General features: G+C 38.5%; 1 protein-coding gene across 1 annotated transcript in view; it reads right to left on the minus strand.

The window, feature by feature from the left end:
- Positions 1 to 659: 659 nt before the first annotated feature.
- The window catches only part of rnd2 (Rho family GTPase 2), a 51,200-nt gene continuing 32,834 nt past the window's right edge, over positions 660 to 19,025 (minus strand). Inside the window, exons 4-5 of the mRNA XM_088906175.1 lie at positions 6,274 to 6,408; positions 660 to 2,712 (exon numbers count right to left, since the gene is read on the minus strand). Of these exons, the coding sequence (XP_088762301.1) occupies positions 2,464 to 2,712; positions 6,274 to 6,408 (384 nt within the window). The 3' untranslated portion in view covers positions 660 to 2,463. The remainder of the gene's footprint in view (positions 2,713 to 6,273; positions 6,409 to 19,025) is intronic.

Consider the following 19,025-nt stretch of genomic DNA (forward strand, 5'->3'; position numbering starts at 1 on the left):
ATCAACTTAAAAAATGTACTTCTGAAATTATACTGTCATTGTATAAAACTCAGGTAAACCCTTCAATGGAAATGGTTCTAGTCAGAGGCACAACAGAGTGTATTTAATTCTAATCTATTAGTAAGGTAGCAGGAGATACAGTACTCCCAGGGTGTCACTCAGGCCAGCTGTGCTCCAACATGACTTGCAAAATGGCAGGAGCTGCCTGATCATTTTCTAAAAACTTGAGTGCACCTCAGTGGTTGAGGGCCTCAGACACTTGCAGTAGAGACTCTTTAAGTGCAAATATTTCCTTTTTGTTCAGGTCTATCATCTTAAAACCTCTCCCATCTTGTGACAAAGGTATTTGTCACAGCATCAGATCTGTCATGAAAATAACACGTTAGAAGGGATCCCAGCACCCACTTGCAATACTACAAAGCAATTCTCAGACTGAAATACTGAAACTGGTTGGAACCTGACTGTGTAACTAATATTTAAATTTCATTAAGCCGAGGATAAGGAGATTTGAATAAAATCTGTTAAGATGCAATATGTATGTAACTTAATTTATGGTCCTAATTTCAGTGTATGGAATATTAAACTATTTTATAGATGCTAAACAAATTTAAATTAAAATTTTCATAAGGGATACATTTTTTTATAAATCAGCACAATCATTTTTCAGTAACAACTTTGTTTTATTTCCTATTCATCAGAGAGAAGCAAAGTCAAGGGTTTTAATCCAATCATAATGAATCTATGAAACTTCCTCTGAATCCCCTCTACAGATCAAACACTTCTTATACATTGTGTGATATCATGGTAAAAGAAAATCTTTACTAATTTAAGCTTTGCAGGAAGTGTTTCCCCCCCCCTAATTTCTACAGCATAATTTTTATTTTGATATTTTGCCTAGTTTTACACTTTTCATGCAGGAGAATTTGACCCTAAAAAAGGTGCACAATGATGGGAACTCTGGTGAGGGCTACACTGTGAGGGAGAGTATTTTATAGCCGTTCTAGTTGTTGGAGGATTTGTAAAATGACAGTAAAAGCTTGTGCCTTGACTCACGTTTCAATTTGGGAGCTAAAGTACTCAGAGGTAAACATATGGCTCCACCTCACATTTAATTTGAGAAAAAGGAGTCAGAAGATGTCCCCAAGATCCACAGCCCAGCAGACAGGGAGCAGGTAGAATTTGCCCGGCCTCTTAGTAACTCACCTTGCACACATTATGGAACAAGCTTTCAGACAGTTACACATCCAGACTACTCAATGCCTTGATGCATTTCTGCCTTGGGATTCTCAGTTGAGATGCTGTACTGTCTTAATATAGGTTTAATTTGCATATGAACAAGGCACTAGCTTGGGCCCATGAATCAAAACTTCAGCCCTCCTACAAGTCATAAATCACAAATCCTTAAGGCTTCTTTTCTTGTAAGGAAGATTGTGTCAAATGGAAACATGCCATCAAGACCAGGATTTATAATTTGTGGCTGGTGGTATTACCCAAGCTTAAACCTGTTTTAAATCCATTCAGGTCACTGAGCTTCTGAAGAAACTCATGTGAGAAAATACAAAGCTGTTTTTCAGTTTTTGAAAGACCACTTGTTAAGAGCTCTGTTTGAAACTGCTGCTTCTCCTCAGTCAGGTTGTGCTGTTAATGCACGTGTATAGAAAGCAAAGCGATAAAGATGTTGAATTTCCCTAGTGCAATACAAGCTGTTTTATTTTCACATCTGGCATGAATAGTATAAATTGCAAACCACAGGAGTGTGCTTCATCGTTAACACATTCATTTCTTAAGAGTTAGCATGTTTAAAAATATTAAACTTTAGCATACCAAGCTCAAGATTATCAACAACAATGTTTAAAAGAGAAGATACAATATGTAAAGTGACTTCATCTTGAAAGCACTTGTGGTTTAATGAATTAGCCTGTACGTAACATGATTTAGCAAACCTTTCCAGGATTCATGGAAGGAGGATACGGTTTTTAACACTTTCTGGCTTGACCCTTTCACTTTTGCTATCACTCCAGCACTCATTTAATCTTTTTTCCTTTTTATCCTTTTCTTACACAATACAAACTCTCAAAACACATGGAGTTTGCCACTGCTAGGCCATTCACTGCTCCAGAAAACAAAAAGTCACGTCATCCTTCCTCAGACATTCCTCACTTTTATAAGCTTTCACCCGACAGTTTGTTTTTTTTCACCATCGCGCTCAGCCACAGCTGATCCAGAACTCATGAAGACCAGAGGTGGGGCGCAATCACGTTCAGCAATTTAAACGTCCCTCCAACACAACTCTTCATCTGAGGCCTAGTTGCCGTAGTTACCCAAAACAAATGCATCTAGCAAAGTAAAACAAATAAGCAAGGACTGTTCTTTCAGGTTTCTTCTCATCCTTTTGTTGCCAGTGCAAGAAAAAAAATTAACAATAAATACAAAGTTCATCCTTATTATAATATTTTTGACATTTTACATGATAGAGCAGCTCTTGGCCCGGTCCTTCCTCATTTCTGGATTTTCCAACAGTTCAGTCCGTCCAGGCAGCTGGGACACACGCTTGAGTCCTCTCTTGGAGTTGCTGCGCTTCAGGTTCTTGTGTATCCTGTTGACAGAGGCCAGCGTGGTGATGTGGAACACGTCGCGGACGCTGTTCTCGGACACTTTGGATGTACACTCTACGTAGGCTACTGCACCGATCTGCCTGGCCAGTGTGCTTCCCTGGTGAGGAACAGCAGTGAAAAGAGCAGAATTACACACTTATAATGCTGTAAATTTAACAAACACTTCATCGTTGCCAAAACAAACTAGACTGCAAACTAGACACCAGTCCAACCTGCAGTGTTACAAAATATTCAGTGTTTCCATTGAATGGAAGGAAACTGGCTCAGCCTGAAACACACTGCATGCTGCACAGCACAGACTCCAACAGAGGCATGAAAGCAAAGGACAGGCGGGACAGAGAGGAAGAATCCCAGAAATGTCAGCTCACGCAGGAAAAAGAAGCGAAAGTGTGACATGGGCTCTTTACATCATATTAACTCTGTGTCGCCATTCAAATGCAGAACACACTCCTACTGGAGTGGCAGTAACAGTAATCCAGCTGAGGGGGCGAACAGAGCATGAAGGGTCATCTTGGCTTATCCTTGCAGGCTACCGCTGTGTCCTGGTGGCTTTGCTTCTATCTTATTCCAAATTCACAGGGTCTTGACTAATTTTCTACCACTGAAAACAATGGTAGACTGAGCTTCATGGAACACTTCGTGACATGATTATCCACAGGGCAAGACTGATTGAAAGTTAATCACAAAAGCAGTGTTGATTATTATTACTTATCACTTCACCGCTAATTTGAGTGGCTTATATCTTAAGTATTTTTATATAGGTTAATATAAAGAGTGAATCATACTGTATCACTATTGTCATAATATATAATATTATGATATTCGTATATTCTGGAGGGACTTCTTTTACATTAACCCACTATAAATCTTAGCCTGCAGTCTGCCAACTAAACTGGGATACAATAGAAGCAAAACATTAATTCACAGAACATAAGTACATTTTCCTTTATAGATTAGGACTTGTGTAGGAGGAAAGTGTAATTGAGTTTAAAAATATAAAACAAAAACTACTAAGAAAAAAAATGAAATAATTTAAAATACTTCACTTGAGTAAAAAGCATGCGATTTAAGTATTTCTAATTCCTCTAAGCCTCAAAGCCCAGATCTTTCTCAGAATTCTGCAGAATCCCTTTTCCTAAACAAATTGTAGTTCAACTCAAATAATGTTTCTTGATGTATTCAGCGCTCTGAAAAATATAAATCATAATACTTTTACATCCAGGAAAGAGTAGTGTTCTGGACTGACTGAACTGGGAAAATATAAAAATATTATTACTTTTATTTGTTTTTCTCTGAAAACCTTTAATCCTTTGATATTGCATACAGTACTATAATTTTTAACAAAGTAATAATTCTAACTGGCAGGATGGCCTTTTTGTTGTGGACTTATTCAAGTTATAATTTAGCTTTCAGGAAGACAGTAAACACATTGCGCAGTCTCCCGCTGATAGCTCCAAGGAAGAGAAATTCTTTAAGAAAAAATGACCACAAATTAAAAGTGAAAACGTTAAAAAAACATATAAAATGCACAAATTCCTTCATGTTCTATGCCAAAGACAGAAACCCTAAATTAATTAATCCCTCAACTATAAAATGAAATCACATAAATTAAGGATCAATGAAATCCTTACAGTATTCTTGCTTGTTTGGTAGTTTAATAGCTTCAGTGTGTATCTCCATTTTAAATTAATTCCCTTTGAGGCTCCAGTAAGGCTCCCAGGCTCCAAGTCTTGGTTCTTCTCAGAGTGCATCTTGCAGTAGGGCTCCTATTTTAAACCTATCTATGCACCTTAAGACCCTATAATTGAGTAAAGTTTCCCTTCAATCTCCTTCACTCTAGACTGAAGAGATTTAGCTCCGTTAACCTGTCTGAATAGGTCAATCCCCTGAGACTAGGAATCATCCTTGTCATTCTTCCTTGAACTCTTTCTAAGGCTGAAATATACTGCGCTATGCTGGTCAAAACTGAACACAGTATGCTAAAAGTCTTACTACAGCACCATAAATCTTAAAAATAACTTCCCTGGATTAAAATTTCACACGTTTGCTGGATATTCATGTATGTTGCTTGATTTCTTGCTGCTTCCCCACAGTCTTGATTTGAAGCTTCCTGAAGCTCAGAATTACTCACATGAGATTAATGTTCCTTCAACCATTGTGGATCACTTTGTAATTCTCAAAGTTAAATTTCGTTTGCCAAGTATATGCCCACTCCCTTCTTTGTTTTTCTGTGTTTGACAATGATCAAGACCACCAAGGGCCTAAAAAAAGATAAAGGCTTTTAGATTGTGGCAAAGTCCTTCATAAAAGGTTGATTTTCAATTTTCCTTTGAAATCTCTATACAACATACAAGCTTGTTTTAGTAGGTTAGTTTACAGACTTCATCAATAATCAAAATAAGACTGATAGACCTACTGTATAGTTTCCTGATTTGGTTGTATAACACTTATGAACTACTTACATTTGCAGTGCTCCAAAGCATGGGTACAGCTTTCATTCTTATGAGAGTTTAAAGTGCAGAGCTCAGGATCTATGAATAAAATCCCTTTCATACCCTTAAGTAAGACATGAGGTCTTAGTGATAAATTAGTTGTAAACTTCCCTGGTTCCTGCAGGACTTCAGTGTTCGTTAAGGTAATATTACCCACTACAGACAAAGCTCATTATAAAACATTAGGCATGTTTTGACATCTATTCTAAAATACATATGAAATATGAATCCCTCATTACATCCCCGAAAATTGTTTACCTCCACTTTTGCAGTTCTCTTACTTTTGAAAAAAGCACTGAAAAAATAGCTTTGCATTATTTGTTGCCTTAACTGTTTCTCCTTTTTCATTGCTGTCACATTACACAATTTAGACTTTTTTACACCTGGACTAATTTGTTCCAGGAATGAATTAGTTTGGAGCCTGGAACATTATGTGTTTGAAGTATAACCATCCTTCTTCCACTGAATCTGTATCCATATGGTCACAGTTCACCAGGCAAGCTCTATTCCATTCCTCTGTCTGCTTTTCTAAAACTATAAACTCTAATTTTAGGTTCAGCATATAAAGAGTTAAAGTATACATGAAACATCACTATTCCCTATCACTTCTACTCTCTTAATATCCTGACTGTTTGAAAAGAATAGGTTTATTTTCCTTAGTGGCATTAAGTCTTAATGGATTAAGAAAACTATTTCAACCTTGTCAATCTTCTGTATCCCAATCACAATATTCCAATTAATATCCCAATTTAAGTGTGGAAAATTGATGTCTCCCAGCATATAATGACACCTTTGCTAAATATATTGCACTGGCAAATTATTAATCTCCTTCCAAAGATTTTCCTCAGATAATTAACTAAATCGTTTTAAATCAAAACATGAATACTCAAACTGAACAATTTTGAAGGTGAAAGATGTGATCAGCAAACAAATCCAAAACTAATATTTTGATTGTATATTAACTACATTGCCATGACAAATTAGTTTAAAACCTTTTTTGGAAAGTCTCGCTGTACTGATGATGGGGGGGAACAACCTTAAAGGACCTTCAGGACGGGAACAGGGGACCCCTCTGAACAGGGGCAACTCGCGATGGTCATGTAGAGCAACAGGTTGTGCTCGTTCATCGTTCCCCTGGAACCCCGAGGGGGCTTGGCGGGGCTCACCTGCTCGTGTGTGACAGGTATGAGCCGCTGCTTCGACAGCTCCCGCAGCGTGTTCAAGTCCGTCCGCATGTCCAGCTTGCATCCCACCAGGACCACCTTGGCATTGGGGCAGAACTCCTGGGTCTCTCCCTGCCACTGGAAAACCAAACATCCATGAGCGTCACAGAAAACTGGTCTCCACATCCCAGATCCTTGGGAACCCAGGACTTCCACACCAGCAGCGGTTTGGTCAAATGTCATCCTTGAGCTGTGGGCGATGTGAAAAACAGTTTCCTGGTTTCCTCACACCTGTCTTGTTTCTCCTCAGATTTCCCTGCTTTTAAACTGGATTCTAACAGCCGTGCACACTTATGCCGTGACAATCAAAGGAAAGAAAGTGGAATAGATAAAAATAAATCCTAATAACATGGTGAATGATACAAGTAAATACTAGACATCATTATAAAAAGACAGCAGATATACTTCTAGCTCGTACTTCCTAACAAGCAGCCTGTGAAGTCTGCATGGAGATGACTCAAGCAGCTCACAGATACACCGGGGGGGAGGGGGCAGGATTGCTTTGAGGTAAAAATTGAAAGATCTTATTTGTGGACTATCACTGGTACAGTATATAAATGCTCGTTACTCAATATGCAACATCTTCTGAATTTCAATTAGTGTAACTACGTCCCTGATTTTAGTAAGAAGACATGACTATACAAAATTCCCCTGCAGTATAACTTGCTGGCAAACAGGGACCCAGGTTCGACATGGAAACTGGGGTCTACAGGTCTTAAAACTAAAGAAAGGGAAATCTATAACTGAGAGCATTCCTATTACCAGAAGAACATTTCCTGCAGTCTGGGCACTAAATAATTGGCTTTTGGAATTTGAAGGCATGTGTGTTCTCTGGCTTTCCCTTAATCTGCAGCCTCCCTCATTACCACTGCGTTGTTTGTGCTCATTAACCACCCCACTCTCATCACTGCCGACTCCCTGCTTAGCATGGCCTCCGTTTTGTTATTCTAACCTCACTCCCCACTTTTTTAGCTGTGGAAAATTCATCAGGCTCTTGCAATTGCTTGAAATTTAAAGAGCTTTGTCTAGCTCTTTGTCTAGCTGTGCTTCATTTGCTAATGTGTTACATTAATTGATAGTTAATAGGAAACAAAATGCAATATAGCAAGAGGACTTTGAGATATTTTACAAGAAAATCTATAAAATAAAATTAGTCATTAAAGAACAATGCGATTACACTGTCCACAAAGCCGTTTGTCAGGAATGGTGTACAGGAAATTTATCAGTGTTTATTGTAAACAACACAAGAGAGTTACAAGCAGTTAGACATCAGATTCAAACTGCTCTTCGGATGCACCTCTAAATGACTAGACCACAAGGTCAAACAAACACCCGTTCCCTCAAATAGGGTGGGGGTAAAATCGGGGGTACCTGACCTGGTTCTCGAGGGTCAGCGTCCTGCAGGTTTTAAAAGGTACTTTTCTATTGCCTAATATTGTCTTAATTGAGACCTAAATAAACAAGTGATTGGATTCCTTATCCAAATAATTTGCCCAGTTTAATCATTTAGAAAACACATTAAATGAAACCAAAGGACTCTGTGGGTAATGGGGACTGGTGTTGACCTAACAGGATCATGAAGTTCGAGTAGGGAGAGGCATCAGTATGTGAAGGCTGCAAAGGAACAGGTAAAGGTTTATTCCATGCTGAAAGGAAGGGAAAACAGGTAGTGTTTCAGCTATAGAGCCTTGAAGACATCTTGAAGGATCCATAGCCAAGTAGATCTTCCTTTCCTTCCAGCAGAGAAGAAACGTTTACCTGTTCCCCAACCAGATCATTATACCTCACCAGCTTTTTATTTAGGTAAATATCTAACTTAAAAATAAAAGGACGACTGGTATGTTGCACACAAAAAAATAATTTCATTGAGGGTGTTTCATCAGCTGGTGAGAACACTGAAGCAAAGTTGAAAACGTCTGCACTCCGACATTGGAGTTGAAGGTTCATTCCAATGGGTTCCGCTGTTCCCAGTGTAAAGAACATTTCTTGTTCCTTTTGTTTGCAGGAAGCATTTGTTCCACAACACTGACATACTCCACAGATGGTAGTGCCTTCAGCACTGCGATTAATGCTATTGAAGAGACAGGCATCTGGAAACACTGGGGTATTAACTTGAATTCTTTTGTATATGAACCACAGAGTGATCAGCTAATTGTCCTTTGGTTTCTCCAATGCACATTTGGTTGTATTTTTTCAGATAATGCAGCAAACTACTCCTTTAGACTTGTATGCATGTGAACACTGTGTGACAATTTAGAGCCTCTGATTTCTGTGCAGGGCCTGATGTACGTGCAGGTGGTATATGTTGACTTAATGCCATTCTCTAAAAGTCCCTTAGTGCCAAATCCCACTGTGGACACTGTCCAGGTTTTATGTTTTTATAACTTTTAGATTGTGACCACTGAATTCCTTTGTGTAAAGCAGAGGCTGATCGAAATTACTCACATCATTGTGTCTTCCACTGCGAGTATAAGAATTTCCATTGTTCAAAGTGAGGCCATGTTAACTGATCTCAAAAGGATGAGTACTGGAGGCTCTTTTAATCTCCACTCATTAAGGAGCCAATAAGTGTAGTTAAACCTTTGGTTTCGGAAATGATACGGTATAGGCTTCTAGAATGTTTTACTTTAAAATGTTTTCATGTTTTTGTGTGCGAGAGAGAAGTGGGTATGCAGGTTTGTAATTTGAATATTTGTTTTCCATCAGTGAAAGTGGTAAAGTATTCAGGAATGTTTTTTGTTAATACAATCATTACAGTAGGTCCTTGGACAAACTAGATTTCCAACACTGCCAAAAGGCAGATCTTTAGGAATTTTAATTTTCTCCAGTGGTAGTTTATGACTGACTTTGAAAACAGTTTATGGCACTTTTAAAAATAGACCATTTCTTAATATTGGTTTCATTCATGTAGTTATAAATATCAGAATTCAGTTCATGTATATGTATGACATACATGTAATTTATGTTGACATCGTCAAGGGCATATTTTAAATTTGTTTTAAAATGCCATTTCCTCAAAGTTTTTGTACTTTTTCTATAAATAATGTAAGTGTCCATTTCCTTATTACCACACTTCTAACTGAAGATTGCACTGATCTGTAAGCTCTTCTGCTACATCCCTGGTATCATGTTTTTCCTCGGACAGCTTCAAAAGAAGTTAATCTAATCTTGATACTAGGGGACTTTGCAATTTTGATGAGACCAGCCACAGAAATAAATTTACTGTATTGTGGTTACATTTTTCTTCTCTACTTCTGTCCTGAAATGTTTTAAACCAAACCAACCTTATCTTTTTTTATTATCTGTACAATGATGTTCTACCTTCTATTATTTACCTAAGTTGTGTAAAAATCTTCCATTGTTAGCATGTACTGACAGACATTAAAAGCCACAACTAATGCTAGAGATTCCAGTGCTCATTGGTTGCATTTATAATGCCGTGGTATATTTAAAGTAAATCTTCGGCAAAGCTATGTTTAGCTCAAATAAAGCAACTTAACTGAGGACATCCCTCTAAGAGTCTATTTATGGCTTTTCATCTCAATAAGGAGATAACCACATTCATACTAAAAAAGAGATTTACTTTATATTTTTCAATTGCTCCAAATCCTGTAGCTGGTCTGAGGACAGAGCCACTGACTTTCTTATACTGTGCAAGAAGAAGCTCAAAGAAATGGGATTCACAATTATATCCTTATAGCTTGAGGCAGATTAAAAATTGCAAGAGCAGGCTATGATCAAGACTGTGGCACTGTGAAAAATATATTTTAATAACTTGTCAGAAGCATCAAAAAGTATTAAAAAAATTAAAATGATAGCCTGATTTTTGTCTGACACAGAATGTAGACAAACTAAAAATAAAACAGTTGCAATCAAGCAGATAACCACACAGCTTGCCAATCACTCCATTCAGAAAGGAAGCTAGATCAATCCACAGAATGGATTACACTTCCTCACAAAATGCTCTTCTTCACAAAACATGCGAACAACAGTTTTCATCTCTGCCAAAATATTAGTGGCAAATGTTTTCAAAGCTGGTCTATAATCTTGTTTAGACAAACACTGAAACAATCTTCCAGAAGAAACAAATGTTTTAACTTGTGTCTTATTCAGAACAATGAAAACAACAGGAAATGTTTTTAAAGATTTGTTTCACAGTTGTCTAGTTACCCACAAGGCTACCTCCTTCTCACATGTATGACACCTTTTAGTCGTCAAAGGCATGCAGGATGAATCAGACCTACTAAAGCAAAGGGATCCTATTATGCAATAAACGGAAGACAATTTAAAAATGGAAGTATTATGTTAAGCATGTCATACATAATGTTAAACAACTGAATAAAACTGGGAAGTAATCGTTCAATTAGGAATTTTACAACTTCATAAGAAGATCAGAGATCATGGCAATGCCACCCATTATATTAATATACAGTAGACCCATGTCAAGGTTACAGATAAGAGGAGACTGTGACCCATAATCATTCAGTTACAAATAACGGATCCCAGCTAGATCTTTGAACTAGCTGCAACTTGAAGCACCATCTTCCCCTTGAGGCTGGACAGCTTGTTCCAGACACCAACACATCTTTGTGTAAATATACTTTTCTGTGTTTAGATTCCTGAGGATTATGTTCTAATAAACATTGCCATGGAATGATTGTTACATCGTTTACATTCCACACACAACATTAGCAGGCCAAACCTTAGCTGTAGAAGCAGAAGAATTTTCCCTCTGTCCATTCCAAAGGACATTCCACCATTTTATACCACAGGACCAATGTCATGGCTCCACTGGACTGTGTGTATGGACCCTACTTGATGTAGAAGACCAAACCACTAGATACTGTGGTGTTTATGCATGCTCCATTTTATGCTTAACATTATTATGATGTCCTTGTTGTCTTGCCTCAGTGTCAGCTGTTTGATTTGGTAGTGAATATGCACTGAACAGTCACATACATGACTTTTATAGGCTGTTTATTAATCTTGATGTTTGAGCTTAAAACGACAGCTTGACAGAGCTGCGTGAGAAAATGCAGGCATAAATATTTCCTGTTTGTTCCTGACATATGTAGGAGGAATGTGGTAAATCCTTTATTTATTGTGCTGGTGTTGCCACATATTAAAGGAAAACAAGTTCTGTAATAGTACAGAGATTCATCTCTGGAGAAGACTATTTACACTGCAGGATCACGGAGTACAAAAACTCTTCACCTCTTCCTTCATTTAGACAAAACCTTTGACGTGTTTATCCTATTACATCTTATTATCCTAATGCAATCTAATACAAATACTTTCTAAACACTTAGTGTGAAGCTACAATCTGGCAAACACCTGCTCCCCTGATAGGCGTTGGGGGTACAATCTAGGGGGAGTGGGATCGGGGGTACCTGACCTGGTTCTTGAAGGTCAGTGTCCTGTAGGTTTTAAAGGTACTTTTCTATTGCCAGTTAAGATCTAAATAAACAGGTGATCAGCTTTCTTATTCAAATAATTACCATCTCTGGAACAGAGTATTTATTCTGCAGAACTACAGAGTACAAGAACTCTGCACTTCTTTCATGTAGACAGTGCCTTCAAAGTGCTTATCTTATCACAGCTACTTTCTAAACATACTTGGTGCAAAGCTACATTGGTGTAAATAGGACAGGATGCCTCTAAGACATCTCCCAACTGGCAGTTCCAGACACTTTGGTGTTAATTCACGTGGCTGAGGAAATTATGATAGCAATGGTTGAAGATCAGCATTGATCACATCCCCCAAAAAACATCCCCAAAACAGATGATTTAAAACGGACACCTAAAAGCAAGTCGATTTGGCAGCACAGTTTGCAACCAAGAAGAACACCAACTGATGGAAGAAGAGGGGAAACCCACCACCATAGCAGCTAGGGCTGTGAATGAGGACATCTGGACTAATAAATGTAGGTTGGATGCTCAAACAGAAATGTAGAGAAAAAGCAGATCAAATGAGATTAGGAAGAGAGAGAAATCATCCGCAGTTGTGAGTTTTAAGGAAGGTTGAGAACATCAGAGGAGCAAAGAAAAGTGCAGATGACAAGCCCCCGCAGAGTGTGTCAGAAGGTTGAGATTGAAGAGGCAAGAAATTAACTCCAGTCCTGGTTTGCAGGAGATAATCCTATAAAGATAAGGTCTTACTTCATTTTTGCTAATGGTCGTATACTAAGGTTTTATACCTAGTCTAATTTTTAAAGACCTTAAACATCATCAAGCAACATATTCGACAGCAGCAAAACTATTGCAAGAAAGTAGTGGGACTATATCCATGGAGGAAGAAGAGGCATGGTGAGGTCTTTGTTTGGTTTAAAAATGGAAGAAGCCTGGCCTTTAGTTAAGGTTTTTAACTGTGGCCCTTGACCTCTGGCCCTTGACTCCCAGCTGCAGCAGGTTGCCCCAGAAGATCACAGGTCAAAGATCACAGCGCCTCAGACTCCCAGGCTGGAAAAAGCAAAGTAATATTTTTCACTCTCGAGGCATGCTCCCGCCTCACCTCCGGTTATTAACTTCCCGTTCCCACATAGTGGGAGCCCTGAGGTTTGACCGTAGCTTTAATTTAGCAGCAGGTCTCATGCCCTGAAAGCAGAATGATGTTATGAAGCTGAAATGGCACTGAAAAACACAATCTGGTAACCCTGGAGTCTTCTGCCAAGCACAAACAAGTAACTTATTTTCAAAATCAAATTGCACTATTTTTTAGTTATTCTTTCTCCCCAGCTTTTGCCCTTTCATTTTAAGATCTGACAATTCCAGTGATATTGTGGAACTGGAGATCTACAATGTCAGGTTCAGATTCAAGTTGTGGCCTTTATTCACCAATCATAAGGGAAAATGTATAAATCAGTTACCGTAGCAGATAAGGATTACAAACCCTCTACATTATTCTTGCCCAGTCATCCGTGCCTGTTTTTTAAAATAAACACAATCAAAGCAGTTAATCAATTCTGCTTCTGGAATGAAAGATTGTTTTAACCCTTTTTACATGCTAAGGAAACTCAATTTGAAAGATTGTGTGCTTTATACCCTTATGGTATAATATTCTGCCACGGTGGCCATGTGCTCATAGTCTTATAATTAATGAAACTTGAAGATTCAAGATTTTTTTTATCGGGGGGAGTTTTGCAGTCTCAACATGAAGGCTGATTAATAAGTTACAAGCTTACCTAAGCAAGACAAGTGGAATAAAAGCCACAAGGCCCTACAAACCTTTAATCTGCTCATAAATACTTGAGGCCACAAAGACAAAAAAGGAAGGAGAAACACAGACCAAAGCAAATAGCCCAGAAGATGCATGGCATTTTCAAATGGTCCCAAAATAGTGTGATTTCAGAACAGCAAAACTGCACTAGGATGCTTACTAGTGACTGCGTACATGAAGGTGCAGAATGTATCGCCATTCTGGAAATACTTCTCTAGAAACATAAGGAAAAATTGAGATGCTGCAGGACAACAGATTGCAAAGACGGAGTAAAAGGTGTGCACAAATCAGATTCTCATATTGCAGACACTAATTTCTGATTATTTAAAGCAATATCAGTTTTCTCATCACTAAACTAACTGCTTGGCAAATTTAATGGGGCTATTGATGTCCTTTCAATTTTAACCTTTCTTTTGTTATGCTTAAGAGTCAGAGCCTGCGAAATGATATTTAGCAGCGACGTCTCACAAAATCAATAAAAGTTAATAACAGCTGTAAACTAAAGTTCTTCAATGATTTTTTTTTACCAAGGGACTACTTTTAAAGTCATGGAACTCTGCATTGCCAAACCTACACTTCTCTATAGGAAGCATATACCCTATTGCTCTGAATATTTCTGAAAAAAGCTGGCATTTTCGGATGCTGCCAATTCAGATATTTAACATGTTGATAATGAAATCTTCAGCTGGGATCACAAGAAGATACATCTGGATTCTAGAACTCGAACACGCACCCTGTGAAGATTTTACGATAGATTATCTGAAAGCTAATCGATCAAGCAAGACGCAAATGGCTTCCTCTCTTTTGTAATCTATCACATGCTCTTTGACACAAGAGCTCCCAATAGAACAGTGAATGAAAACAGAATTTTGAATTGCCAGCAAGCATTTTGGAAGGGTGCTAACAACATATTTTCATTCTCACAGAGAGCTTGCACATGCTCACTCACTGTTACAAAGCCCATAATCAATGATGAATGAGGAACTGTAGACTTCTTCAACCTACCTATTTTCTAGCCACTTGTCTTTTGGCATATCACAAGCTGCAGGTTTCAGAGCTAACTGGAGAGGCACATCCCTCAGTGAAAACACCATGAGCCTGCAAGCACCTGGGAGGTACAAGTGTTGCCAGGAAGTAAGAGTATTCTAGGCCAACTAGTTCTACATTACAATCGGGTAGTGCTCAGCCAATCCCTTTCATAGGGACAGGCTAGTGACAGAACTGAGCCTCCAACCCACAATCCTGGATTATACAGCTCAACTTCCATAAAGCTTTTTGAGATAAAGAATACCTGAATGCTGTATTTTCTTTAGATTATTCTGTGAAGATGGGCCATTGTCAGAAATGCACAGTATATGGTGTGAAATACCTAAAACTGTCTACATCCATAACACACTTTGCCATAAAACAGCATAATGATAACATCAGAGTGAAGCAGTAAGCAGTACAGGAGGCAAGTCATCTGACCTTTCAAAGAATAAAGGTCATTGTCAGGAACTAAAATGTTTTTGAGTGGCCTTTCATTATCTAGTTACTTCTCTAATTCTGGTTTCTAACCTGAAAAAAGCAAACTATTATCTTTTTTTTTAAATACATATCTCTATATGTTGCCAACTACCATACCATTTCTCTAACCCTGTAACTCTTGGTCACAGGTCAATGGTGTTAAAAGCCTAATTAGGAGAGAGTCTCTAACAGCTGTAGATCAGGTTGATGTGAACTCTGGTGTTGACAGGAGATTAGTAAAACAGCTGGGGTCAGCGAACCCCATGAGACACCCTGTGGAGCACAGAAAGATTTAGGTAGGAGCTTTATGGGAAGAGCAGGGACCTTTTTTCACTCATTTTTGCTTTGTGTTCTGCACCTGTTGATGACAAGTCTGTGATTTGCTTAAAAGATCTTTGAGGGAGTCTCAGGGGACTTGGGAAAAGTGTGTGTGGTGATGGGTGGGGGCAGTGAAAAACCAAGATAAACCAGCATTATAACTGACTTCAAAAGACACTCACTCACTGGGCCCGACGCATGGCTTTAAGACGCCTGTATCAAAGAGCCAAATTAGGGGGAACCACAGTGAGCTTCTTTGCTACTAGGAATTACTGTGTGAACAGCAGTGGGAGGGAGCCTGGACTGAGGGTTAAACAGACCTTCACACACAGATACAGTGGTGTGAAAAAGTGTTTGCCCCCTTCCTGATTTCTTATTTTTTTGCATGTTTGTCACACTGAAATGTTTCAGATCATCAAACAAATTGAAATATTAGACAAAGATAACACAAGTAAAGACAAAATGCAGTTTTTAAATGAAGGTTTTTATTATTAAGGGAAAAAAAAAATCCAAACCAACATGGCCCTGTGTGAAAAAGTGATTGCCCCCTAAACCTAATAACTGGTTGGGCCACCCTTAGCAGCAACAACTGCAATCAAGCGTTTGCGATAACTGGCAATGCGTCTTTTACAGCGCTGTGGAGGAATTTTGGCCCACTCATCTTTGCAGAATTGTTGTAATTCAGCCACATTGGAGGGTTTTCGAGCCTTAACCACTTTTTTTAAGGTCATGCCACAACATCTCAATCGGATTCAGGTCAGGACTTTGACTAGGCCACTCCAAAGTCTTCATTTTGTTTTTCTTAAGCCATTCAGAGGTGGACTTGCTGGTGTGTTTTGGATCATTGTCCTGCTGCAGAACCCAAGTGCGCTTCAGCTTGAGGTCAATAACAGATGGCCGGACATTCTCCTTCAGGATTTTTTGGTAGACAGCAGAATTCATGGTTTCATTTACCACAGCAAGTCTTCCAGGTCCTGAAGCAGCAAAACAGCCCCAGACCATCACACTACCACCACCATATTTTACTGTTGGTATGATGTTCCTTTTCTGAAATGCTGTGTTACTTTTACGCCAGATGTAATGGGACACACACCTTCCAAAAAGTTCAACTTTTCTCTCGTCAGTCCACAGAGTATTTTCCCAAAAGTCTTGGGGATCATCAAGATGTTGTCTGGCAAAACTGAGACAAGCCTTTATGTTCTTTTTGCTCAGCAGTGGTTTTCGTCTTGGAACTCTGCCATGCAGGCCATTTTTGCCCAGTCTCTTTCTTATGGTGGAGTCATGAACACTGACCTTAACTGAGGCAAGTGAAGCCTGCAGTTCTTTGGATGTTGTTGTGGGGTTTTTTCTGACCTCTTGGATGAGTCGTCGCTGCGCTCTTGGCGTAATTTTGGTCGGCCGGCCACTCCTGGGAAGGTTCACCACTGTTCCATGTTTTCACCATTTGTGGATAATGGCTCTCACTGTGGTTCGCTGGAGTCCCAAAGCTTTAGAAATGGCTTTATAACCTTTTCCAGACTGATAAATCTCAATAACTCTGTTTCTCATTCGTTCCTGAATTTCTTTGGATCACAGCATGATGTCTAGCTTTTGAGGATCTTTTGGTCTACTTCACTTTGTCAGGCAAGTCCTATTCAAGTGATTTCTTGATTGAGAACAGGTATGGCAGTAATCAGGCCTGGGTGTGGCTAGAGAAATTGAACTCCGCTTTCCAAAGATGTGATAAACCACAGTTGATTTATGTTTTAACAGGGGGGGCAATCACTTTTTCACACAGGGCCATGTAGGTTTGGATTTTTTTTTCCCCTTAATAATAAAAACCTTCATTTAAAAACTGCATTTTGTGTTTACTTGTGTTATCTTTGTCTAATATTTCAATTTGTTTGATGATCTGAAACATTTCAGTGTGACAAACATGCAAAAAAATAAGAAATCAGGAAGGGGGCAAACACTTTTTCACACCACTGTAGGCTTGGAAACGGACCATCTCAAAGGACACTCGGGCATAAACTCCCAAGCCTCACAGTGTAAGGGAATCCGTCACCTCATTTTCTCTGTTGTCATGGGTATCTTTTACGCTAAAAATTAACTTACAACATTACAGACATGAACCTTCCAACAACATGCTAAATATTATATGCTTACTGTGGATTCTATATAACCGAGTACCTTGCAAGATTATATTGAAGGTAAAGAATAGTAAATGCTGTCTTACATGATGCAATTTCCAGTTGTTTTTGGTACCTTAGCACTGAATACAGCAGACAGTTCAAGTGAAAGACTATACAGCAGTAAGAGCTCTGTCAAGACCTTGAACCTTGGAACGAGTTAGGGCAAAACTAGTGTGGTACCACTGTAGTGTTGTGACTGCTTGTTTTTTACAAGGCTACCAAAAAATAAACGGAATAATTTTTTTCTGATTAAACATTGCATCAAAAATGTACGGTATGTACATGTTTAAGTTTTTGAAGAGCATTTTTTCCCCAAACTATTTTATCACCTACAAAGCATGGCAAATATTTTGGTACATTTCCAAATCCTTAACATTTGCACTGATTTTCTGAATCTAAAAAATATACGCTTTCATTTCATTGATCTTCAATAAACTGTAGTCACCAGTCCTAATGATCATCCCTGGTGGAGCACTGCTGTTGCACCATGAGCAGGGAGCAGTTACTAGGATTGCTCCAGAAAAACGCCCGGTTGTATGATTGGAAGTTTCTTGGATAAGAGCATCATCAAAATGATTCCCGTCAAAATATGAGGAAAAACTGCACAAAAATAAAGATTTATGAAAGCTTTTAAGCTGTAGTTTTTTATGCATAATCAAATTTTGCTTACTTGTCATGTACAGGAGATTAAATGATCTAATCAGTGTTTCAGCATGTTTGGTACACTGCTCTTTTTCTGAACCTGTTTAAAATCAGATGGTAGTCAGATCCATAACCTCACCTGTTTTTTTAGACTGGAACAAACTCTGCCAGGATAGCTCATTGGTAATATATTTTGTGTTGACATAGAAGGATACATTAATGTCTAGAAGAGGAAAAATGAATAAAAAGGTCTAATGGTTTTTCTGAGGTATCAAACTTGAAAAAGGCATTTAGACACAGTCTGAAGGAAAACAAATGTACCGAAAATAAAATCAGTAAAAACATTTTTAACTGTACAGTTTATCATACTCCTTTCATTTTGACAAAAAAGATCTACTAATCTACTAATCAAAACTCTACTAATGCAAAACCTACCCAGAGCACTTGACAGCAAAAGAATGTGGGCCCCATTACCAAAGGTGAAAGGTCAAGTGTCACTCTGTCTGTGGTAGCTACTGTTCAGCTGTTGTCTATCTTCAGCTCTTTGTGTAAATGAGGATTGACAGGCTGATCTAAAGATTTGTTTAAAGACCAATTTTCAAAAATTAAATTACCTACTCAAACATCTACGCCCACACTATTCCTCCAGAAACTACTACAGAGAGGTAGTAGTTTTTTTTATAATTACTAGTGGTAAGTGAGCTCTTTAAGCTAAAAGATTTTGAAATCAGTCTGTAAAGTCTTTGCAGGAAATAAGCATGATACTGTTATGCTGAGTTTAGACTCTGACTTCCATATGAGCTACATAAAAGCAATCTACAGAATCAAATCTTCACAGGGCA

Source organism: Atractosteus spatula, chromosome 26 (genome assembly GCF_055471065.1).
Source record: "Atractosteus spatula isolate fAtrSpa1 chromosome 26, fAtrSpa1.hap1, whole genome shotgun sequence".
Classification (NCBI taxonomy): Eukaryota; Metazoa; Chordata; class Actinopteri; order Semionotiformes; family Lepisosteidae; genus Atractosteus; species Atractosteus spatula.